Source organism: Oncorhynchus kisutch, linkage group LG2 (assembly GCF_002021735.2).
Source record: "Oncorhynchus kisutch isolate 150728-3 linkage group LG2, Okis_V2, whole genome shotgun sequence".
Taxonomy (NCBI): Eukaryota; Metazoa; Chordata; class Actinopteri; order Salmoniformes; family Salmonidae; genus Oncorhynchus; species Oncorhynchus kisutch.
Window position 1 is genome coordinate 61,590,991 of NC_034175.2, and position 25,210 is coordinate 61,616,200.

At 43.3% G+C, this 25,210-nt stretch overlaps 2 protein-coding genes across 2 annotated transcripts in view; one reads left to right on the plus strand and one right to left on the minus strand.

The window, feature by feature from the left end:
- The window catches only part of LOC109869571 (vang-like protein 1), a 49,840-nt gene extending 42,636 nt beyond the window's left edge, over positions 1-7,204 (plus strand). Inside the window, exons 6-9 of the mRNA XM_031799450.1 lie at positions 1,142-1,275; positions 2,690-2,855; positions 4,952-5,186; positions 5,532-7,204. Coding sequence (XP_031655310.1) covers positions 1,142-1,275; positions 2,690-2,855; positions 4,952-5,186; positions 5,532-5,792 — 796 coding nt within the window. The 3' untranslated portion in view covers positions 5,793-7,204. The remainder of the gene's footprint in view (positions 1-1,141; positions 1,276-2,689; positions 2,856-4,951; positions 5,187-5,531) is intronic.
- Positions 7,205-8,365: 1,161 nt separating this feature from the next.
- Positions 8,366-20,195, minus strand: LOC109869582 (calsequestrin-2). The gene is made up of 11 exons (XM_020459810.2): positions 19,644-20,195; positions 14,552-14,636; positions 14,294-14,394; positions 14,090-14,201; positions 13,296-13,369; positions 12,751-12,881; positions 12,604-12,649; positions 11,373-11,427; positions 9,503-9,603; positions 9,327-9,401; positions 8,366-9,197 (listed from the first exon to the last, which is right to left on the minus strand). The coding sequence occupies exons 1-11, from the start codon at positions 19,884-19,886 to the stop codon at positions 8,922-8,924; spliced, it is 1,299 nt and encodes a 432-aa protein (XP_020315399.1). The 5' UTR covers positions 19,887-20,195; the 3' UTR covers positions 8,366-8,921.
- Between the last annotated feature and the right edge of the window lie 5,015 nt (positions 20,196-25,210).

Consider the following 25,210-nt stretch of genomic DNA (forward strand, 5'->3'; position numbering starts at 1 on the left):
CTCTCCCTCTGCCCCTCTCTCTCTCCCATCGTTCTCTCCCTCCCTCTGCCCCTCTCTCTCCCCATCGTTCTCTCTCTCCCTCTGCCCCTCTCTCCTCTCCATCGTTCTCTCTCTCCCTCTGCCCCCTCTCTCTCCCATCGTTCTCTCTCTCCCTCTGCCCTCTCTCTCTCCCATCGTTCTCTCCTCCCTCTGCCCCTCTCTCTCTCCCATCGTTCTCTCTCTTCTCTCTCTCCCTCTCTCTCTCTCCCATCGTTCTCTCTCCTTTCTCTCTCCTCTCCCTCCCTCCCCTCTCTTTCCCCTCTCGCCTCCCTCTCTCCCATCGTCTCTCTCTCCCTCTGCCCCTCTCTCTCCCATCGTTCTCTCCCTCCCTCTGCCCCTCTCTCTTCCATCGTTCTCTTCTCTCCCTCCCCTGCCCCCTCTCTCTCCCATCGTTCTCTCTCTCCCTCTGCCCCTCTCTCTCCCATCGTTCTCTCTCCTCCTCTCCCTCTGCCCCTCTCTCTCCCATCGTTCTCTCTCCTCCCTGCTGCCCCTCTCTCTCCCATCGTCTCTCTCTTCTCTCCTCTGCCCCCTCTCTCTCTCCCATCGTCTCTCTCTCTGCCCCCTCTCTCCCATCGTTCTCTCCCTCCCTCCCTCTCTCTCCCATCGTTCTCTCCCCTCTCCCTCTCCCTCTCTCTCTCCCATCGTTCTCTCTTCTCTCTCTCTGCCCCTCTCTCTCTCCCATCGTTCTCTCTCTCTCTCTGCCCCTCTCTCTGCCTTCTCTTTCTCTCTCCTCCTCATCGTTCTCTTTCTCCCTCTCTGCCCCTCTCTCTCCCATCGTTCTCTCTCTCCTCCTCTCTCCTCTCCCTCTCTCTCTCTCCCTCTGCCCCTCTCTCTCCCATCGTTCTCTCCCTCCCTCTGCCCCTCTCTCTCACATCGTTCTCTTTCTCCCTCTGCCCCTCTCTCTCTCCCATCGTTCTCTCCCTCCCTCTGCCCCTCTCTCTCCCATCGTTCTCTCCCTCCCTCTGCCCCTGTCTCTCCCATCGTTCTCTCCCTCCCTCTGCCCCTCTCTCTCCCATCGTTCTCTCTCTCCCTCTGCCCCTCTCTCTCTCCCATCGTTCTCTCTCTCCCTCTGCCCCTCTCTCTCTCCCTCTGTCTGTGTCAGTATTCAGAGGGCAGCTCTGTCTCTGCTAGAGTTCTACTACAGAGACTTTCCTCTTCATAACCCCGCCCTTCTCTCCGCCTCCAAGCACCGTGCCGCCAAGCACCTGGCTGGCCTCAAGGTCTACTCCGTGGATGGTTAGTATAGCTACAGATTCAGTGGTTCTTCAATGGTTACATTGGATTTGTCTCCCTGTATGTGTCGTCCACCTTCCAATCATCTCTTTTCCTCTTTGTAACTGCATCATAAAGTGAAACTCTTTCTCTTTCTCGCTCTACCTGTCTCTCCATCTGTCAGCTGTCTGTCCACCGTATTTGTCCATGTATGTACTTCGTTGTGATGCTGTCTCTCCGTATACCTTCCCATGCCACCCTAAGCAACATTTAAAGCTAAACTGAGAGCTTACCTTTTGGACAATGACAGTAAGTAAAGCTGGGTAATAATCTCTTCTGTGTGTCCTCACACTTTTTACAAGTTTACTCTACTAACCTAGTGTACATTACTAACCTCATTCATTACTTCCCTTCCCTCACCCACAATGTTTGCACTGCTTCGACGTCTTCACACACAGATACATACCAATCTAACCACCCCTTTCATTCACCAGATATTCTACACAGACACACAGGCACCGACTGCCGAAGGAGTACTTGGGCCTTCCCAACTCAGTGCAGATTTTATGGGTTTTCTCTATGGTCTTTGTAGTGGAGTTCGGTAGAGGAGTATGCTGGTACGGTTCCTTACAGAACCCTCCCACCCTCCCCTTGTCAAACTATGAAATGGGAGGGAGGGACGGCTTCAGAGGTTTGGCATTTCTGCCTTTCAATAATTCATCACAGTAGCTTTCAGCCTTACACACACACATACACATGCGTGCGCGCGCACACACACACACACACACACACACACACACACACACACACACACACACACACACACACACACACACACACACACACACACACACACACACACACACACACACACACACACACACACACACTACATGTTCATGTTTTTAAATGTAGTCAAATGTTTAGTTTTTTGTCTGTAATGTACATACATACAGTACACACCTTGGTGTTAATGATGCATTGCTTCATCTCTCCTGACCTGTATCTGCTGGGATTACTGTACTGAACTCCCCTCTTATCCACATATCCCTCATGAATATGGACCAGATTCCACTACTCCATATTCATATCCCCCAGGAACTATAATTTATGCTTTTACTACTTCTGGGTTAGTTATTGGTATTCACCATAGAGAGATGTGAATTATATGATCAAACTGGTATTGTCTTTTATTTGATGAATATTTACTAGCCTGGTAGCCAGATGTTAGTTTCAACTTTGGCTAACTCTGTTGTCATTTGGCAGATGGCTAAACCACATAGTCAGCTGTAACTACCAGACTGAATATTTCATCAGTCTCATCAGATTTTTTTATTTAGAATCTTCACTGAGATCTGTGTTTTCCCCGGGTTGCTGTTGATATGCTGATTGGGCCACAGTGACCTTCCCATCATGCCTCTGTGATTCCTGTTCATAGGCCCAGGGAACCCGGCGGAGCCGGCAGAGGGGTCGGGGGGACTGGCGGTGGGGGGCAAGTCTCGGACCATGATCTCTGCAGCAGCCAGGCACAAAAACACATCTCATAACGAGCTATACTACGAAGAGGCAGACTATGACAGACGGGTGTGCAAACACAGAGCCAGGTGAGTGAGTGAGAGAGAGAAAGAACACTCTTGAGTGAATAGGAAGGTGAATATTTGGGTTAAAAAGAAAGAAATTAGTGAAGAAAGAAGGATGAAAGATACATAGGTGGCAGTGCCTTCAGAAAGTATTCATACCCCTAGACTTATTCCACATTTTGTTGTTACCTGAATTCAAAATGAATTAAATATATTTTCTCACCTATCTTCACAATACCCCATAACAATAAGGTGAAAGCATGTTTTTAGGAATCTTAGCAAATGTATTGAAAATGAAAACAGCAATATCTCATTTAGGTAAGTACAAATGTCAAAAAATATATAATAAGTATTTACACCCCTGAGTCAATACATGTTAGAATCACATTTGGCAGTGATTACAGTTGTGAGTCTTTCTGGCTAAGATTTTAAGAGCTTTGAACACCTGGATTGTACAATATTTGCACATTATTAATTTAATTTTATTATTCTAGCTCTGTCAATTTGGTTGATCATTATTAGACACACATGTTCAAGTCTTGCCATAAATTTTCAAGACGATTTAAGTCAAAATTGTAACTAGGCCAGTCAGGAACATTCAATGTCATTTTGGTAAGCCACTTGGTAAGCCACTTGGTAAGCCACTATGTATATTTGGCCCTGCATTTTAGGTTATTGTCCTGCTGAAAGGTGAATTTGTCTCCCAGTGTCTGTTGGAAATTCTCTAGGATTTTGTCTGTGCTTAGCTCTATTCTGTTTATTTTTATCCTAAAAAACTCCCTATGACAAGCATACGCATAACATGATGCAGCCACAACCATGCTTGAAGATATGAAGAGTGGCTCTCGGTAATGTGTTCTGTTGGATTTTCCCTAAACAATGCTTTGTATTTAGGACATAAAGTTTTTTGCAGTTTTACTTTAGTACTTGTAGCAAACAGGATGCATTTTTATTCTGTACACCCTTCCTTCTTTTCATCTGTCATTTAGGTTAGAATTGAGGAGTAACTACAATGTTGTTGATCCAACCTCAGTTTTCTCCTATCACAGCTATTAAACTCTGTACAGTATCTGTTTTAAAGTCACCATTGGCCTCATGTTGATATCCCTGAGTGATTTCCTTCCTCTCCGGCAACTGAGTTAGGAAGGACGCCTGTATCTTTGTAGTGACTGGGTGTATTGATACACCATCTAAAGTGTAATTAATAACTTCAACCTGCTCAAAGGGATATTAAATGTCTGCTTTTTTTGCTTGTTATTTTATTTTGACCCATCTACCAATAGGTGCCCTCTTTGTGAGGCATTGGAAAATCTCCCTGGTCTTTGTGGTTGAATTTCACTCCTCGACTGACAGACCATACAATTATCTGTATGTGTTGGGTACAGAGATGAGGTAGTCACTCAAAACTTATTGCACACAGTAAGTCCATGCAACTTATTATGTGACTTATTTAGGCTTTCCATAACAAATGGGTTGAATATTTGATTCAAGATATTTCAGCTTTTCATTTAATTCATTTGTTAAAGAAATTCTAAAAACATAATTCCACTTTGACATTATGGATATTGTCTGTTGGCCAGTGACAAAAAATCTCAATTTAATCAATTCTACATTTGGTCTGTAAGACAATAAAATGTGAAAAAAGTCATAGGCTGTGTGTTCTTTCTGTAGGCACTGTATGATGCTTAATGCAAGGATTTCAAATATAGATCAGGATTTACATAAATGGACTTAAGAATAGATACAGTAGGGTACATTGTCTTGTGTTTTTCTAACTTGTAGGGTGTAAGAACAGATGTAAGAACAATATACAGTAGTATACTGAATGTTGTGTGTACATTGCTGTAATAGATGTTTTATTGCCACACACCGGATAGGTACAGAGAAATGCCTTGTTTTACAGGGTCAGGCCAAGTATTACGGCTCCCCTAGAGCAAATTAGAGTAAGTGCCTTCCTCAAGGTCACATCGACAGATTTTTCACTTTGTCGGCTCGGATATTCGAACCATCGACCTTTCGGTTACTGGCCCAACGTTAGGATAGTAACTTTAGGGTGTAAGAAAATATGAATGTACAGTATACTGAATGTTGTGTCTGTGTGTACATTACTTTAACGTTAGGCTAGTGGTGGCTGTGGAGGAGGCCTTCATGCATGTGAGGAGGATGCATCAGAAGGAGCAGAAAGTGTCCCCCGGGGATGTGATGGATGTACGGGAGGCAGCCTCGGCCATCTTCCCCACCATGGCCCGCGCCCTGCAGAAATACCTCCGAACCACCAGGAGGCAGCACTGCCACAGCATGGACAGCATCCAGAGACACCTGGCCTTCTGCCTCACACACAACATGAGCCCCAAGGTAAGCAAGAATGAACCCATTAGCCCTACTCTAGTGCCAAGTCAGTCCCTGTACCCTAACACAATACTCTTTATTATGTCCTTACGATAGTGTCAGCAATTCTGAAATGTGTTGTGTATTTCCGTGTCTCTGTCTGTCTGTCTGTCTGTCTGTCTGTCTGTCTGTCTGTCTGTCTGTCTGTCTGTCTGTCTGTCTGTCTGTCTGTCTGTCTGTCTGTCTGTCTGTCTGTCTGTCTGTCTGTCTGTCTGTCTGTCTGTCTGTCTGTCTGTCTCTCTGTCTCTCTGTCTCTCTGTCTCTCTGTCTGTCTGTCTGTCTGTGTGTCTGTGTGTGTGTGTGTGTGTTCAGGCATTCCTAGAGGCCTACCTGTCCCCTGGTCCTACGCTGCAGTACGGTCAAGAGCGCTGGATGGCCGATCAGTGGACTTTGGTCAGCGAGGCTGCGGTCACCAGCGGTCTAAAGGAGGGCATGGTCTTCTCCCTTAGGTGTCTAGACTTCAGCCTAGTGGTCACGGTCAAGTCCATCCCCTACATTCGGATGACCGAGGAGTACGTTGACCCCAAGTCACACAAGTTTACCCTGTGTCTCCAATCTGAAACATCAGTCTAACAGACACGGAAAACTGTGGCTATTCTAGAATTACAGTATCTTACCATTTTGGTATGTTTTTTGTGTTATGTTTCTTAAACCCTTTTCTACTTTGATATGCTCTTATTGTGGTATTTTGTGTCTCTTAAATTATTTAAATTACAGTTTTTTCTAAAGATTGTTTTGGCTGCTTTGCAATTTTAAATGTTTTATTGTATGTGTTTTTATGAACAGATGCACATGGGATATTGCAAGAGGAAGTGTTAGCATAGTTAATAAACCCTATGGATCCCCAGCATATAGCTCCTTTGCAGTGAAGATGAGAGAGATAGTAAGAGATGGGCAATATGCTCATGATTTCTATTGTCCTAAGGCAAACTGGAACACTGAATTATGTCAAGGTTTTTTCTATGCACTGTAGATGATCCCTGCAACATTTTTGTTCTGTGTGTGTGTGTGTGTGTGTGTGTGTACAAGCTGCATCTACACACAATCTGGCTCTACATGTACCTGTCTCTGGATCCTCCCTAGGGTTGCTATAGCAACAGTAAGTATTTTCATATCGTCTGCCCTACTAATATGAATGAAATACTACCTAATCACCAACAGTTCAGGTTCAGTTGTCTCAAAGTAAAGACTGCTTGTCTTTACCGTCAATGGATTCTACATGTGTTTGTATTTATTTAAACGTGTGGGTTATTTCCATTTAATTGATATGTGTCTTACTTGTCTAACTGCCCACAGTTATGTTCAGTCATTGTACTACCCAGGATTCGTAGACATATCTGTAAGAGGTTGTCAGAATCTGTTGTACTCAAACCCAAAGCGGACTATTGCTAGATACTGTCCTCTAACCATGAACTCACAGTTGAGAAAACAAACAGGGTGGGAGGGAGAGAGAGCATTTATACAGACATATTCTATACTTTTGGCATGTAATGAGAAGACATATGCAATAGATTTGTGTCCTATCTCTAGATGAAATAAATCTATTATTACATTTCTATAGAACCTAACCCTTAAAGCTAAGTGAAACAGGTTGAGGCTCAAGTTTTTCCATCTTCAGATATAAGAGAAAACAAGTAGCTCTGGTAATGTATTTTGTTCCAGACATGACTGACTGATCTGATACCACTAATCAATATCCCATTTTTATTGGTCACATACACATATTTAGAAGATGTTATAGCGGGTGTCGTGAAATGCTTGTCTATCTCCAGGACTGCATGCACATATGTATATGTCCTGGAACTGATTCCAATAGGCCCAGGTGATACATTTCTATTGTCTTTTTTTTTAAACATTTGGATATTGGACACGGTATATTCCTCAGTATTGATGTGCAGACAACAGTATCCTCATAGTGAGGGATCTCTACATTCACAACAGAAGCTGTAGTGCCATCTAGCCATAACTAGTAGTACTACCACTGCTATGGGATTTTTATACTAATCTGTGGATAGTATTTATTTTTATATTGAATTGTTTTTTTCTTCCCTATTACATGTGCTTATTTTTCAAGACTATGATAATTCAATTGTTAGCAATTGTATTATCATTGTTGTCACTAAAAAGTTAAATGTTGAGGATTTTATAGTGTTGAAATCATGGTTGTGAATTTTGTTTGGATACTGTTCGAATTCATCCTTTATTCCTTGTTTTCTTGAGGTAATCTCAAGTCATAAGTGTTGGATAGATCAAAGCAAGATTGCCTACCAATGCTTTCCCTCATACAACCAATTCAGATATGTAACTACTTCAAGGAAGGGAGAAAGGAAGTATTCGAATGGGGCCTTTGTCTCCTGTTATGTATCCTTCACTACAAAGGTGCCTATGTTTTGAAACACATATGATGTATGCTCAACTTGTTTGTGTTATTGTATGTAATCATTTTCGTCCAATAGAGTGTGTGTGTGTGTGTGTGTGTCAGCCACCCTAGATTTCATACTGACAAATTCAGTCTTAGGTTTTTGTAATAAGATATGGAATTAGAAAAACTGTATCAAGATTCACATTTGTAAAATAAATATTTGTATGAACATTTTCAACATATTCTCATACTGTATGGCTTATTTTTGGAACCCAAGTGTGTGTGCGTGTGTGTGCTGCAGTGTCTTTGTCTTGTGTACTATACAGTATGTGAGAAGGCGGAGAGAGAGCGAGAGAGTTAGTGGTTGTAATATGAAGGTTGAGTATAGACATTGAGTTAATATCTGAAGCCCCCTTCCCCCTACTGTGCCCTGGTCCTACAGAACAAAGAGAACTCTCTCCTGCCACTACACATCTCCTCTTCTAATAGCCCATGGAAGGAGGGCGAGAACGAGCAATGAGTCAAGGAGGGAAAGAGACAGAAAGATGAAGAGAACGAAACATGGAGAGAGAATACATTTGAGAAATTTAGACTTGAGGAATTTGCATTTAAATAGGCTTTCCTCTCCCATCTGTGTGTGTAATGCTGATATTATCTCACTTTGCAGCTGTTGCATACTCAAACACACATGAATACAGAGATGGAGAGGAGGAGGAGATGAAAGGAGAGAAAGTGTTGTGGAAATTGGAAAGTGTCAATAGTAATAACAAAGATCTAGCCCCTGGGAAAGGGAGAGACAGGTCTGTATTTGCACTGAATCCAGGAAGTAGAACCTAAAATGCAATTATCTACACACAGAGTATATTATAGAGGGCACAGAAAAGCACACAAAAATGCCAACCTTTTCAGTGACTTCAGTGAGGTTTAGGATGGTGTACAGCAGCACTTCATTGATCAAACTAAAGTTAGATTGATGTATTTGTTGTGGTTGCCAGTCATTGTTGTAAATTAGTAGAATTAAGGGAAGGATGGAAAGTACTGTTTGGGGTTTTCTGAAGTATCTCTGTTGGTCAACATATTGTTACTTCTCTCTTTCAGATAGATTTCAGTTTATCAACAGTATTTTTATCAGATTCTTGAAAAACAAAATCTGTTGATGCGTTTTCTTCTAATGCAGAAAGGTTGATTTTGGCTAGTGATGTACACATTGTACAAAATATTTTATAAAAGCATATAGATCTATTCCTCTCTCCCTGAACTCGTTCACTTTGATGATACTACAGTGAAGAGACTATACAACAATTTTATGAATTTTTGATTACAAATTTGTAGTTTTTTAATTATTCATCATCGTCATCATCTTCGTCGTCGTCATCATCGTTATCATCTTCATCGTCATCATCGATATCATCTTCGTCGTCATCTTCGTCGTCATCATCTTCGTCGTCATCATCTTCATCATCGTTATCGTCTTCGTCATCTTCGTCATCATCATCGTTATCATCATCATCATCCTCGGTGTTGACCTTGCCAGACAGGACGTCCTCTATCCAATCCTCCAGCTCCTGGGCTGTGGGCAGGTCCTGTTCGTCTATCTCCAGCCAGATGCTGTCAGCCTGTCCAGAGGGAGGGAGCGAGAAAGAGAGGTCAAAGGTCAGGGGCCAACGTGTTCGATCTGAGTTTCACAATTCTGGACAGGTTGACAGCAATTTCTTATGCTGTACTGGAGCTGTTAGGGGACTCACATCAGTAACGTTGACCACTCCGATCTGAGGCTTGAACAGGTCCACGTGGAAGGTCTTCTCCCAGTAGGGGATCAGCTGAGGAGAGAGGGAGAACACACTATGAGACCTGAGAACTGTAGGGACTTGTAGAAGAGTTCCTTTAGCCCTGTCTGTCTGTCTCTGTCTGTGTGGCTCACCAGGGGGAAGTCATCAGGGTCGATCCAGATGATGCTGAGACCAGGGTGGTGGGTATTGTCTCTGGCCACCTCCTTCAACAGCTCCAGGAACTCATAACCATCTGAACAACGCATCAAGAAGGTTCGTCTGTGTTTTATCAATCCCTGAGAAGTTTGTTGAATTTCCTGGAAGCTATGATCCATTTCAGTGATTCTCAGGTTCAGATAAGACTGATACAATGCCTACAGAAAGTATTCACACCCCTTGACTTTTTACACGTTTTGTTGTGTTACAGGCTGAATTTAAAATTACATTTAGAATTTAAGTCAGTGATCTGCACACACATAATGTCAAAGTGGAATTATGTTTTATAATAAAAAATCTAAACCTGCAATGTCATAAGTCAATAAGTATTCAACCCCTTTGTCATGGCAAGCCTAAATAACTTCAAGAGTAAAAATGTGCTTAACAGGTCAGACAATAAGTTGCATGGACTAACTCTGTGTGCAATAATGGTATTTAACATTATTTTTGATTGACTACCCAATCTCTGTACACCACATACAATTATCTGTAAGGTCCATCAGTCGAGCAGTGAATTTCAAGCACAGATTCAACTACTAAGACCAGGGAGCTTTTTCAATGCCTCACAAAGAAGGACACCTATTGGTAGATGGGTAAAAAAAAAGCAGACAATGAATATCCCTTTCAAGATGGTGAAGTTATGAATTACACTTTGGATAGTGTATCAATACACCCAGTCACTACAAAGATATGGGCATCCTTTCTAACTCATTTGAGAGGAAGGAAACCGCTCAGGGATTTCACAATGAGGCCAATGGTGATTTAAAACCAGTTACAGAGTTAAATGGCTGTGATAGGAGAAAAGTGAGGATGGATTGACAACATTGTACTGACACTAAATGACAGTGAAGAGAAGGAAGCCTGTACAGAATATAAATATTCCAAAACATGCATGCTGTTTCCAATAAAGCGCTAAAGTAATACTGCAAAAAAAGGTTGCAAAGAAATGTACTTTAAGTCCTGAATACAAAGCATTATGTTTGGGGCCAACACAACACATCACTGAGTACCACTCTTTATATTTTCAAGCATGGTGGTGGCTGCATCATGTTATGGGTATACTTGTCATCAGCAAGGACTAGGGAGTTTTTTAAATAAAAAAAGAGCTAAGAGCTAGGCACTGGCAAAATCCTAGAGGTAAACCTGGTTCAGTCTGCTTTCCAACAGACACTGGGAGATAAATCCACCTTTCAGCAGGACAATAACCTACAACACAAGTCATAAAATATACACTGGAGTTACTTACGAAGAGTGGCTAGTTACAGTTTTGACTTAAATCTGACTTAAATATATGGTAAGACTTGAAAATGGCTGTCAGCAATGATCAACAACCAACTTGACAGAACAAGAAGAGTTTTTTACATGTTTAATGGGTCAGGTTTGCAAAGCTCTTAGCGATTTACCCAGAAACACTCACAGCTGTAATCGCTGCCAAAGGTGATTCTAAGATGTATTGACTCAGGGGGGTTGAATACTTATCTAATTAAAATATATTTAATTAATAAAACATATATTTGTCATAATTGTTCTTTATCCTTGACATTACAGAGTATTTTGTATTGATTGTTGACAAAAAAGGACAAATCAATTTTAATCCCGCCAATCCCACTTTTAAACACAACAAAATATGAAAAAGTCAAGGGGTGTGAATACGTTCTGAAGCAATGTGTATGAGGTTGCTCTTTTAAAAGCTATGTCGCATTCATCTCCTCAGGAACCTGTACTGCAGAGCTAAGTTTATTTATGCTAATGTTTGCCTTGCTCAATACTAAAATTGGGTAATGATATTGATATAATGGCTTTTACCAGGGTCCTCCTCCTCTGCGAAGGCCACCACATGGATCCCCTCCAAATCGTCCTCCTGAGAATAACAGAAACAACATCATGAGAAGCTGTCCCAGGATTAAGGCAAGTAAAGCAAGTTAGTTAGACTGTAAACTCTCCTTCCAGACTCATATTAAACATCTCCATCCAAAATTAAATCTAGAATCGGCTTTCTATTTTGCAACCAAGCCTCCTTCACTCACGCTGCCAAACTTACCCTGTAAAACTGACTATCCTACCAATCCTCGACTTCGGCGATGTCGTCTACAAACTTACCCTAGTAAAACTGACTATCCTACCGTTCCTCGACTTCGGCTATGTCATCTACAAAATAGCTTCCAATACTCTACTCAGCAAACTGGATGCAGTCAATCACAGTGCCATCCGTTTTGCTACCAAATCACCTTATACCACCCACCACTGCGACCTGTATGCTCTAGTCGGCTGGCCCTCGCTACATATATGTCGCCAGACCCACTGGCTCCAGATCATCTATAAGTCTATGCTTGGTAAAGCTAAGCCTTATCTCATTTCACTGCTCTTGATAACAACACCCACCCGTAGCACACGTTCCAGCAGGTATATCTCACTGATCATCCCCAAAACCAACACCTCATTTGGCCGCCTTTCCTTCCAGTTCTCTGCTGCCTGTGACTGGAACTAATTGCAAAAATCGCTGAAGTTGGAGACTTATTTCCCTTACCAACTTTAAATATCAGCTATCTGAGCAACTAACCGGTCGCTGCAGCTGTACATAGTCCATCTGTAAATAGCCCACTCAATCTACCTACCTTATCCCCATATTGTTTTTATTTACTTTTCTACTCTTTTGCACACCAGTATCTCTACTTGCACATCATCATCTGCTCATTTATCACTCCAGTGTTAATATGCTAAATTGTAATTATTCACTCCTATGGCCTATTTATTGCCTACCTCCTCATGCCTTTTGCACACACTGTATATAGACTTTCTTTTTTCTACTGTGTCATTGGCTTGTTTATTGTTTACTCCATGTGTAACTTTGTGTTGTTGTCTGTGTCACACTGCTTTGCTTTATCTTGGCCAGGTCGCAGTTGTAAATGAGAACTTGTTCTCAACTAGCCTACCTGGTTAAATAAAGGCGAAATAAATCAAATAAATTAAATGTTACATTGAGTAATTCTCTATTCAGAGGCTTTGAACTGAACTGAAAATTAATACAACTTCTCACCCAGGTCTCAAACATGTCCTCAGCACGCAGTTTTCTCAGTGTTGGTCTGAAAACAAAGACAAACAACCCTGTCTGTTTGGTGTCACTAATCGCACTGATCAGAGTGAAATAACTGTGTTCTGACAGCCATACTGATCCCTTTCTTACCTCCTGTGTTCAGTGACGAAGGCCACGATCTCCTCCTCAGAGTTAGGCCTGTCAGGGACAGTGACAGGTTCCTCCATGAAGGGCTCGTAGAAATCCACCTCGTTCATCTTCAGGGTCAGCTCCTTGGCCACCTTAAACACCACAAACACCTTGAATCAGGACCCCATGTTCTGACAGGACCCCTACTCACAGACCAATCAGGATCCCCTGCCCTGACAGGACCCCTGCTCACAGACCAATTAGGATCCCCTGCCCTGACAGGACCCCTACTCACAGACCAATCAGGAACCCCTGCCCTGACAGGACCCCTACTTACAGACCAATCAGGACCCTATGCCCTGCCCTGACAGGACTCCTACTCACAGACCAATCAGGACCCCCTGCCCTGCCCTGACAGGACTCCTACTCACAGACCAATCAGGACCCCCTGCCCTGCCCTGACAGGACTCCTACTCACAGACCAATCAGGACTCCCTGCCCTGACAGGACTGCTACTCACAGACCAAGGAAACAGAATTTCAAGGTATGGATGACAGTATACTCACAGATTTCTCAAAGGTAGCGAAGAATCTTATGTAGGGCTGGAACTGCTCTGCAGCCTCCTTGAATGAATGGTAGTCTGGAGGAGACCAGAGGTTTATGAAGAAGAGAAAGGAGAGTATTTGGTGGAGTGAGGGATGGAAGAGAGGACACTTAACTTATTTTTAAGTCGCTGTACTACTGTGTAACCACCTGCTACACCATTTCTTATCCATTGTGAAGAGATGTAGACCTTCAGCATTAAAGTCTAATTCCCAGATTGGTTCTGTCAATTAGCATAGCCGTTACCAAGCATCTGTTATCTGGTGTGTGCTAGCTGGGCTATCATTAGCCTTTAATTAAGGAGATGCCGTTGACACATACAGGCAATTGAAATAACTGAACTCTGTTGACCCCTAGTTCTAGGCTCCCACAGTTGGTCAGGGGCGAGACAGCCATGGTTGTGCTCATCATGAGTGCGGTGCTGCGTCTTAGGATAAATGGGAAAACATTTGGGCCTCACAGCTGTCTGTGGAGGGTAAAATTGGTCATGAAGCTTGTGTAGCTCAGTTGATAGAGCATGGCACTTGCAGCACCAGGGTTGTGGGTTTGATTCCCATGGCAAACCAGTATGAAAAAAAGTATTAAAATGTCTGCACTCACTACTGCAAGTCGCCCTTGATAAGAGCATCTGCTAAATGACTGAAATGAAATCCGTGGTTTAAAAATGCTCTGGTCATTATCAAGCCCTGGGGATCATCCAATAGCAGTCCAATCCCTGCCATCACACATAAACACAGACAGATTGGTAAAAACTCACATTCTGAATCGTCGTTTTTGAAGTAGCCAATAAGACGGATGTCTTCCTCCATCCTGTCGAAGGCCCTCAGCTCCAGAGTATTTCCTATCACCTCCACGGGCTCCTCCAACAGCTAGAGAGAGAAGAGAGAGATTGTTGTACAGGGAAAGGGACACAACAGCAAGCTGATCCTAGATCTGTGCCTAGTATCAACAAGTCACTCACGTCTAGTAGGAACTCCACCAGGGTGTCTGCAGAGAGCAGGCCATCAAACTCAATCATACGGTCTCCCTTGAACACGTACACACTTCCCTCTTCCACCAGGCCTGGGTCATAGTTTAGGGTTCAGGGGGTCAAATACAGACCATTATTTACAGCCATTCACTGAAGGCTGTACAAAAGCCTTTTGGTGCTTCATAGTCATGCAGTATGATACTTTTTGGCAACTATAGTGCAGGCTGATGTGTTAATGTGTTTTCTTACCCAGCTTCTTGGCAACCTTGACGTCTTCGTGGGAGTCAACCATTCCAAACCCAATCTCCTTTTCCTCCATAACCTGGGCAGCAAGCTGGAGATGACAAAAGACTGTTACTTCAACATCATCATAACACTAAAATTAGAACAGTGTCAAATAGATCTTACATCTGCCCTTACTGGTACAGATGTAAGATCTTCATTTGATCACTCTTTTGTTGCTGAGAAATTTCCTATACAGCAGGCAATGCAAACCTATAGTGTATTCTAAGTTTTAAAAAGGATTCTAAAGTGTGTTATTTCCACTTTAAAACGTCAGACTTGATTTTCCCTAACAAAAAATGTATCAACCCATACCAAAAAATTCCATTAAATATAATCCACATAATAATTCACATTTTCTGTTGTTGCATGATTATTTTCCTGCTGTAACAAACTGGTTGGAATTAAGATTCTACATCTGTATGTGCTCACAAACTGTGATCCAGTTTGAAGCATTGACAAAACATTGAAGCTTTTTAAAACTTTAATCAATCATATCTAGGAAAGAACCCTAGAGAGAGAGAGCGAGACAATGCTGACCTATAATTTAAATGAAATAAAATTGTATTGGTCGTATACAACACACACATACACAGTCACATGCACAATCTGTGATTGTAAGTCGGCACTGAGACAGACAGGACTGAGATGAGCCTTAATTGGGGTGATGTTATTGAGTAGATAACGGTCCAGAGAACAGAAAAGCCCAAAGGCGACACACACACAGAGGGAGACAGTTCTAGAATGACTAGAAGTGCACAGCTCTACATGTACTGTACATACAAGCCAGAATGCTGCTGCCATTGTGGTCTCAATTAGGTGAGGCTATGTCAGGCAAGGCCTTGAGCTCTGACAGGGGTAAAACTGGGGCTCCTAAGAATACCTGACTGACAGAAATATCAGGAGGGGAACACTGATTTGTCTGTCTTTATCCAGATGATACGGTGACAGCTGATCATTTAGGGCTTTGAACATCATGTTTGAAAAAAATTATATAGAGGCAGGGAATATGCATTAGTTGTAGACAAGAAAAAGGCATTGTATTTTTTGCAGCTCAGCAAAACTATACACACCTTAAAAGGGATATGCTGGACTGTGTACCTCTCAACTTCTAGCAAACCAAAACCAATGAACACAGACAGAAAACTACAATTTAGAGTACATGCAACATGAAACAAGTAGCCTTTGTCCAAGCATGAGATACATTATGTCAATGATACATTGACAGAGTGATGAAAAAAGATCAGATAGGTTGTGGACTCGTCAAACAAATCTCACTCTGTAAGCGCCTTATAAAATAATGCAACGTGGATGTAATCTCCGGACCTGGGTTCTAATACATGTGTACTTGATTAATTGTTATGTAGATATTTTCCATGTTGAAATAATGTGTCCAGAATCAACTTGTCACGGTCGTCCTCCTCTTCATCTGAAGAGGAGAGGCGAGAAGGATCGGAGGACCAAAATGTGGTGATATGTGTTCATGTTGAATGTTTAATAAAAGAAAGAACTGGACACTGAAACACTATACAAAAACAGTAAACAAAATAACAACCGTGAAGCTAATGCGAGCTGCGCTGAAACAAGCCATCAACATAGACAATCACCCACAAACAAACAGTGCAACCCAGGCTACCTAAGTATGATTCTCAATCAGAGACAACTAATGACACCTGCCTCTGATTGAGAACCATACTAGGCCGAAACATAGAAATAACCAAATCATTGAAAAACAAACATAGACTGCCCACCCAACTCACGCCCTGACCATACTAAATAAATACAAAACAAAGGAAATAAAGGTCAGAACGTGACACAACTACTTATATTGGAAGTATTTGAAAGTATTTTCAAATAATTTCCTATAGAAAGACTACTTTTTAAAAGTATTTCCAAAAACATTAATTTCAAATTGCCAACAGACCTGGTTCAAATGCATGGGAGTATTTTAATAGTTGTTATAAATACTGTGTATTTGAGTAATTTGAAATAAATGCCAATATTCAACTATTTATGTTTTCAGCGAAAACATACCTAAATACTTACTTCCAAATGTCTTTGAAAGTAATTGAAATACCGTAAATACATTGAGAACCCAGATATGGTAATCTTATACACATATATTTTAGTGAAGCAAAAGAGCAAGTACAGTTAATTATGATTACCCTGGACCCTAACCCTAGTGCAGTATTTTGGGGTATTTTATTAGGATCTCCATTAGCTTTTGCTATAGTATCAGCTACTCTTCCTGGGGTCCACACAAAACATGAAACATGAAATAATACAGAACATTAATGGACAAGAACATCTCAAGGTCAGAACTGCATAAATGTAAAGCGTCACACACAGCCTACATATCAGCATATACACACAAAATATCTAGGTCAAATAAGGGAGAGGTGTTGTGCGGTGAGATATTGGTTTAGCTGTTTGTTTTTTGAACAGGTTTGATGTACATTTGAGCAGTCAGAGATGAGAGTTCCATGCAATCATGGCTCAATATAATACTGTATGTTTTCTTGAATTTGTTCTGGATTTGGGGTCTGTGATAAGACCCCTGATGGCATGTCTGTGGGGTAAGTGTGTGTGTCAGTGCTGTCTGTAAATTGACTATGCTGTGTGTAAGTTGACTATGCAAACATAGTCAACTTACCCACCTGTGGTGAGTTAAATATCTGGGGCTATTATCAGGAGTGGGAAACTGGTCTCAGATTACCTGCTGCACATCACACTCTAACACAAACCATGCGGAGCACAGGACAGCTAGGGAGAAGAACTTAGGCTAAAGCAGCCCACTGTAGTCCACTGTCACAGCTCAGATATCACACTGTTGCAGTAGGATACTACACTGACACTTTACTTGAAGTAGCTTCTTATGACGTGCTGATTATATTAGAAACATATTCATAGCACATTAGACTGTAGATGCAGTCATAGGGCATCATGAAATGCTATAATCAATTAGCTAACCCTATAGCTATTCAAAAACATTTAAATTGATATAGTATCTTAAATTTCAAAGCAAAACAGGGAGAGAGACAGACACTGCAATGCCCTTCACATGTATAGCTCAATAACATACACTGCATGAGTGCCAGTCCTATTTCTGCCTGTGGCAGAGAGCTGGGGTGAATGACATACATTACAACGGGAGTGAAGTGGAGAATGAATTAACAGAAATAACCTTAACTGACAGAACTGGGCAGCCTCTCTCTCTCACACGCTCACTCTCATACACAACAGACCGACAGACAGACTGACACACAGACAGGCAGACAGGCAGACAGACAGACAGGCAGACAGACAGACACGAGAAACCTGTTGAGGGTGAAAAACCCAGCAGCGTTGCCGTTTTTTACACAAACCAGTGCAACTGGCACCTACTACCATACCGCATTCAAAGGCACTCAAATCTTTTGTCTTGCCCATTCACCCTCTGAATGGCACACATACACAATCCATGTCTTGATTATCTCAAGGCTTAAAAATGATTCTAAAACTTGTCTCCTCCCCTTCATCTACACTGATTGAAGTGGATTTAACAAGTGACATCAATAAGGGATCACCTGATCAGTCTTTGTCATGGAAAGAGCAGGTGTTTATAATGTTTTGTATACTCACATTAAAGGAAATCTCCCCTCAAAAACTGTATTTTGGTATTTATTTCATTAGTCCACTGTTGATACAGTCCCTAAATGTTTTGCATGTCAACAGTCAAGATTTTAAGATGTTGGAATTTCAAGAAGCAAATGCCGCGTTCAACTAATTAGAAAGTCAGAAATGTCAGAGTTGCGACTAGCCTGTGAACGCGGCAATAGTTTCACATGCCACATCATCAGGATGATGCAAAAAAACAACATAATTATGATGATGTGGCAAGTGTCACTAAATCTTGAAATCTTGACTGTTGACATGCAAAACATTTAGGGACTGTGAATAAAAAAATACCAAAATATTGTTTTTTAGTGTATTTTTCCTTTAACTAATCAAAAGAGAACCATCGTGCTCTCCCAGAAGCTTGGCTGGTGTGTAAAACCCGCAAATACAGGCAAATAAAGAGGAGTAATGAGTTCGCAAACCAAAATATGTTGCATATTGCTTAATTCATTATTCAATGTTAAATTTGTTTTACTGCATCAGGGACAGCATACACAGACGTTTCGGAATTACAGCCTTCTTCAGTGTGTAGGTCTGTAATTGAACACAGCATTTGTAAACAACAACAAACGAGCAGCAGGTGATGTTTTTCATTCACAGTGTAATGAAGTATGCTTTATGCAACATGTTTTGGAGTGTGAACCCTTTATACCTCTTCATTTTTCCTTTAACCCCAGTCAGCAAACCCCTCGGTAAGTTGTGAGCTACGTGCCCATTGGAACACTGTAATGTCTTGGTACTGTAAATGATTTATGGAGTAATACTGTAGGTCTAGCTGACCCGGTGACCCAGACTGTTAAATCACCTCAGTCCAGTCCAGGGGTTCCCCCTCCCTAGTGACTCTCCCCTTTCTCCCCTACCCACCATCTCTTTCTCCTCCTCATCTCTTTCTACTCCTCCTCATCTCTTTCTCTTCCTCCTCTTAATCTCTTTCTCCTCCTCCTCCACCTCCTCCACCTCATCTCCTCCTCCTCCTCCTCTTCATCTCTTTCTCTTTCTCCTCCTCCTTTCTCCTCCTCCTCCTCATCTCTTTCTCCTCCTCATCTTTCTCCTCCTCCTCATCTCTTTCTCCTCCTCCTCATCTCTTTCTCCTCCTCCTCCTCCTCCTCCTCTTTCTCCTCCTCATCTCCTCCTCCTCATCTATTTCTCCTCCTCCTCATCTCTTTCTCATCTATTTCTCCTCCTCATCTCCTCCTCCTCATCTATTTCTCCTCCTCATCTCCTCCTCCTCATCTCTTTCTCCTCCTCCTCCTCTTTCATCACCTCCTCATCTATTTCTACTCCTCCTCCTCATCCTCATATGTTGGCTGTAGTTTTCTCCTCTCCCACATTCTCCTCCCCAACCATCTCCTTTTCCACCCCTCCTCCTCTTCTTCCTCTTCCTAATTCTCATCAAGCTTACCTCCAGCACCATCTCAGTCATCTGGTGTTGTTTCTGCAGCTCCTTGCCGTCAGGGATGGGTTTGTGGTACAGCAGACAGAGAATGCTGTACTTCTTCATAGCCTTCTTGTAGTTCTTGTCATTGATGTTGATGACCCTGTCATTCCCGTCATAGCGAGGGAACTCCAGGCCCTTCTCGGTCTGGACGAGGGGCGCCAGGGACAGGGACAGGCACAGGATCAGAAGCAGCCACAGAGAACGCATGGTCTGAGTTAGGAACGACCAAGCACCCAGAGAATCACAGAGTAACCTTCACCAGTTACGACCTCCACTAGAGCGCTTAGGCTTAGGACAGAAAACAAACTCTCCAAAATGTTCAAATAATTTTTAAAACAACAATAGAAAGACAGGTGGAGAATAACAGGTTGCCCTTCAAATATAGTATAAATCTCCTTGAGTTTCCTTCCAAGCCGCCCTCTGATGCCTAACGCTTGTTCAGGAACCAGAGACCCTCTCTCTCCCCGTTTTGCTCCCTCTCTCCTGCCGAGACAAAGGGAAAGAACAGCCCTGACAGGCCTGGAGCACGCTGGGGGGCTGGATACCGTACATAGCAGCACCCCTCTCCCCCTGCCCACCCCACACAGGCCCATTTTTAGGAGACCAGTTGTTTAGATGCTAAAAATAAATAGGTGAGAGAGCGAAAGAGAGAGAAAGGACGACAGGAGATAGTGGGTTTTTACACTGGGCCTCAGCTCTCTGCTCACACTCTCACACCATGATGTCTCTATTTGGCATGTTGGGAGGAATGAGGAGATTTGGGGTGATAGTAATCTGAGGACTACATGTCTAAACTTCCGTCTGTCATAGTGTAGATTGGGTTAGTTACCATGAGCATAAAAAGAGCCTCCTGAGCAGTGCCCAGGGGTGTAAACTGGGTATTCCCAACAGGTTAGAATTATGCTAACAGTGTCCCACACCACAATATCCAGTGTTAATAGAAGTTAATAGATGCTAATGTAGTGACAGGCTAATGGACAGCACTAACAGGTTGCCTAATGGCAACTAGAATATCATAGAGATAGCTTTATAGTGGTTACTTTACTTTGGAAATCAGCAGTCTGCTTGCATAAATATTTTGAATGACTGGTATGCGCCCACACCATTCTGTTGTTGGGGTACACCCATACCATTCTGTTATTGGGGTACACCCATACCATTCTGTTGTTGGGGTACACCCATACCACTCTGTTGTTGGGGTACACCCATACCATTCTGTTATTGGGGTACACCCATACCATTCTGTTGTTGGGGTACACCCATACCATTCTGTTATTGGGGTACACCCATACCATTCTGTTATTGGGGTACACCCATACCATTCTGTTGTTGGGGTACACCCATACCATTCTGTTGTTGGGGTACACCCATACCATTCCAAGATACAGGCATTTTGCTACACCCACAATAACATCTGCTAAATATGTGTAAGTGACCAATACAACTTGATTTGATTTGAAAACAGACCAAATTACATTTTTCTGGAAGGAAAACTATTTCACTCATATTGTAAGTCATTCTAGGTCATATTTGATAGAAATCTGGAAACACTGGGCAGTGACTTTAAAACTAGTTCGTTATTGCTGTGTGTGTTGGTGCAGTTGTCAGAGCATACTGGGGTAGAGGGAGGTGTTGGCTGACGGGTTACAGAGCATACTGGGGTAGAGGGAGGTGTTGGCTGAGGGCTTACAGAGCATACTGGGGTAGAGGGAGGTGTTGGCTGAGGGGTTACAGAGCATACTGGGGTAGAGGGAGGTGTTGGCTGAGGGGTTACAGAGCATACTGGGGTAGAGGGAGGTGTTGGCTGAGGGGTTACAGAGCATACTGGGGTAGAGGGAGGTGTTGGCTGAGGGGTTACAGAGCATAGTGGGGTAGAGGGAGGTGTTGGCTGAGGGGTTACAGAGCATAGTGGGGTAGAGGGAGGTGTTGGCTGAGGGGTTACAGAGCATAGTGGGGTAGAGGGAGGTGTTGGCTGAGGGGTTACAGAGCATAGTGGGGTAGAGGGAGGTGTTGGCTGAGGGGTTACAGAGCATAGTGGGGTAGAGGGAGGTGTTGGCTGAGGGGTTACAGAGCATAGTGGGGTAGAGGGAGGTGTTGGCTGAGGGGTTACAGAGCATACTGGGGTAGAGGGAGGTGTTGGCTGAGGGGTTACAGAGCATACTGGGGTAGAGGGAGGTGTTGGCTGAGGGGTTACAGAGCATACTGGGGTAGAGGGAGGTGTTGGCTGAGGGGTTACAGAGCATACTGGGGTAGAGGGAGGTGTTGGCTGAGGGGTTACAGAGCATACTGGGGTAGAGGGAGGTGTTGGCTGAGGGGTTACAGAGCATACTGGGGTAGAGGGAGGTGTTGGCTGAGGGGTTACAGAGCATACTGGGGTAGAGGGAGGTGTTGGCTGAGGGGTTACAGAGCATACTGCGGTAGAGGGAGGTGTTGGCTAAGGGGTTACAGAGCATACTGGGGTAGAGGGAGGTGTTGGCTGAGGGGTTACAGAGCATACTGGGGTAGAGGGAGGTGTTGGCTGAGGGGTTACAGAGCATACTGGGGTAGAGGGAGGTGTTGGCTGAGGGGTTACAGAGCATACTGGGGTAGAGGGAGGTGTTGGCTGAGGGGTTACAGAGCATACTGGGGTAGAGGGAGGTGTTGGCTGAGGGGTTACAGAGCATACTGGGGTAGAGGGAGGTGTTGGCTGAGGGGTTACAGAGCATAGTGGGGTAGAGGGAGGTGTTGGCTGAGGGGTTACAGAGCATAGTGGGGTAGAGGGAGGTGTTGGCTGAGGGGTTACAGAGTATAGTGGGGTAGAGGGAGGTGTTGGCTGAGGGGTTACAGAGCATAGTGGGGTAGAGGGAGGTGTTGGCTGAGGGGTTACAGAGCATACTGGGGTAGAGGGAGGTGTTGGCTGAGGGGTTACAGAGCATACTGGGGTAGAGGGAGGTGTTGGCTGAGGGGTTACAGAGCATACTGGGGTAGAGGGAGGTGTTGGCTGAGGGGTTACAGAGCATACTGGGGTAGAGGGAGGTATTGGCTGAGGGGTTACAGAGCATAGTGGGGTAGCAGTCATCATGATGAATCAAGTTGACAATCGACTGGCAAATTCTTTTCTATCCTTGACATATGAAGACAAATGATCGATAAAACGTATCGGTGCTCATTGGCCATTGGACATAAACAATACACAACAAGTTGAAAATCGCAAATTCAACAATGTGTGGTTTGGAAGGAATCAGTGGCTAACTGCAAGCGTTGCAAAGCTATCACTAGCCTGCTATTGAGTGGAGAGGGTGTGTGGTCCAAGTCTGAGTTTAAGGGTGTCTTTTCCAAGATAACAAGGATCAACATTCACATGCAACACCATGGGCCAGAAAAGGTTTAATACATTGGCCATGCTGTCAATCCATCATGACTGGTCAAAGTATTGCAGACCGCCTGAATGCGTAAGTAGTGCACAATTACACACTCACCGCTCCGCTGAAACATCACAATTACAATTCAAATATTTAATTCACATCTCCAAAAATGCAGTTGTACTGTAATTATGAAACGGTAATTTTTTTTATTGAAATGCACTGCAGATATGAGTGAAATTGTGTAAATTAACTCCATCACACTGTATAAAGCTATGATAAATTTTTTGATATTTTTACTGAAAACAAGACAAAAATACCAAGTAATTTTTTGCAGTGTGACTCCATTAAATGTGTGTGTGTGTGTGTGTGTGTAGATTAAACATGAACGGGCCAAAACGGACATGGCAGCAGGTCAAAATCAAATACAAGAACATTCTGCAGAATGGTATGGTCCCTGACTAATATTTAACAAAGCACAAGCATATATTGTACCCAGAAGGTGCCTGCTCACACATTGTCTGTACTGTTTTAGCAGTGAAAAAGAATACCCACAGACAAGGCACGGGTGGTGGGTCACCAAAGGCTGACCTTACCCCAGCAGAGGACATGGCCTTGGAGCTAAATAAAGGCAGGCCCGTCTTAGAGGGGATCCCTGGGGGGGAAAGAGACGAGCATAGGTTCCTCCCAAGATGCCACCCGCTTCATTCAAGGTATGTCCTTCCATCTCTACATGGGATACAACCACATTCATATTGAATCAATTTGGACTGTCTGACTTTGGTTTACCTATTGCCTTGCAGTGTCTGGCAGCACTGTGTTCCTGTTAGAGCCACCAGCACAAGCACCAGACGATGCTGATCCAGTGAGTACTCCATCAAAGGCATACTGTAGGCCTGGCATGTCTTGTCTACTAGCTTCAATATGAATCCGATTTAAATGTGATAGGGTGAAGGCCCCAGTGCAGCAGCAACAGCACATGATGGAGACGATGATGAGGAGGAGACCATCTCTCTGGATTCCAGAAGGCATGAGGTATCATGTTAAGACTGTGAAAGTACTATTTACTCTACAATGGTGAGGAGTCCTCATCAAAATCAAAAAATCTAATTTCTTTTACAGGACCCAGATGCTATACAGTGGGAAAACCAGCCTGGCAACATAGTGCGTATTAATAAAAGGACACCACATCCTGCCAAATTCCAGCTGCGCTAATTGTATTGTGTTCACAGAGCTCACAAGCTATCAGAAAGTTGTATGGCAACCACCTCCGGCGCCAAATAGAACTGGCAGACAGACATTCAGTACAAGAAGAAAAAGATGGAAAATCTTGCACTGGAGTTCGAAATAAAAAAGAGGACAATTAGGAAACTGGACCTTGAAATAAAAAAACTTGAGAGGGAGGTGAGATATGCCTTCAATGTACACTGTATGCTAACTGTAACACAAATGTATTAATCATTATTTTTCTTTCCTCCCCCAGCTCCAAGAAGATGACACAGCTCTAAATAAAAATTAGGTATATTCTCGTAAAGTCAAGTGAGCCATGACATATGAGCTCTTATTGTGAGCACACAGGACGGTGGCATCTTTCTAAGGTTTTTTTTATTTTCCCAGCAATCAGTACAACCAAGTCATCGTTATAAGGCATCGCCCTCTTTTGCCCACCCCCCCCAGCACCAGGTGTGGCCACTAGCCTATATGAAGGCCCAAAATTGTGTGTTCCTTTCTGCTCTGACAATGGCATGCCCATTCGTGCGAGATGTGGTGGATGAAGAAGCACTTGTGCTGAGGAGAGCCTTCAGGCGAGAAAGGGTCTTCAGGGACCGGTTGGACCCACTGGCCTTCCCTGATGACCATCTATATGAAAGATACAGGTTTTCTGCAGATGGCATCAGGTATCTATGCAGACTACTGGGTCCCAGGATTAAGCACCGCACTGCACGGAGCCATGCACTGAGTGTGGAGCAAATGGTTTGTGTGGCCTTGCGCTTTTTTGCTAGTGGAGCCTTCCTGTACTCAGTGGGGGATGCAGAACAGCTGAACAAGGCCACAATTTGCCGCACAATAAGGAGTGTGTGTCTGGCTATCAAAGCATTAGCAGATGTCTTCATCTCCTTCCCTGGCCACAGAAGACTCTGTGACATCAAAGAGGAGTTCTATAGGATTGCAGGTAAGAGGATCTACAAA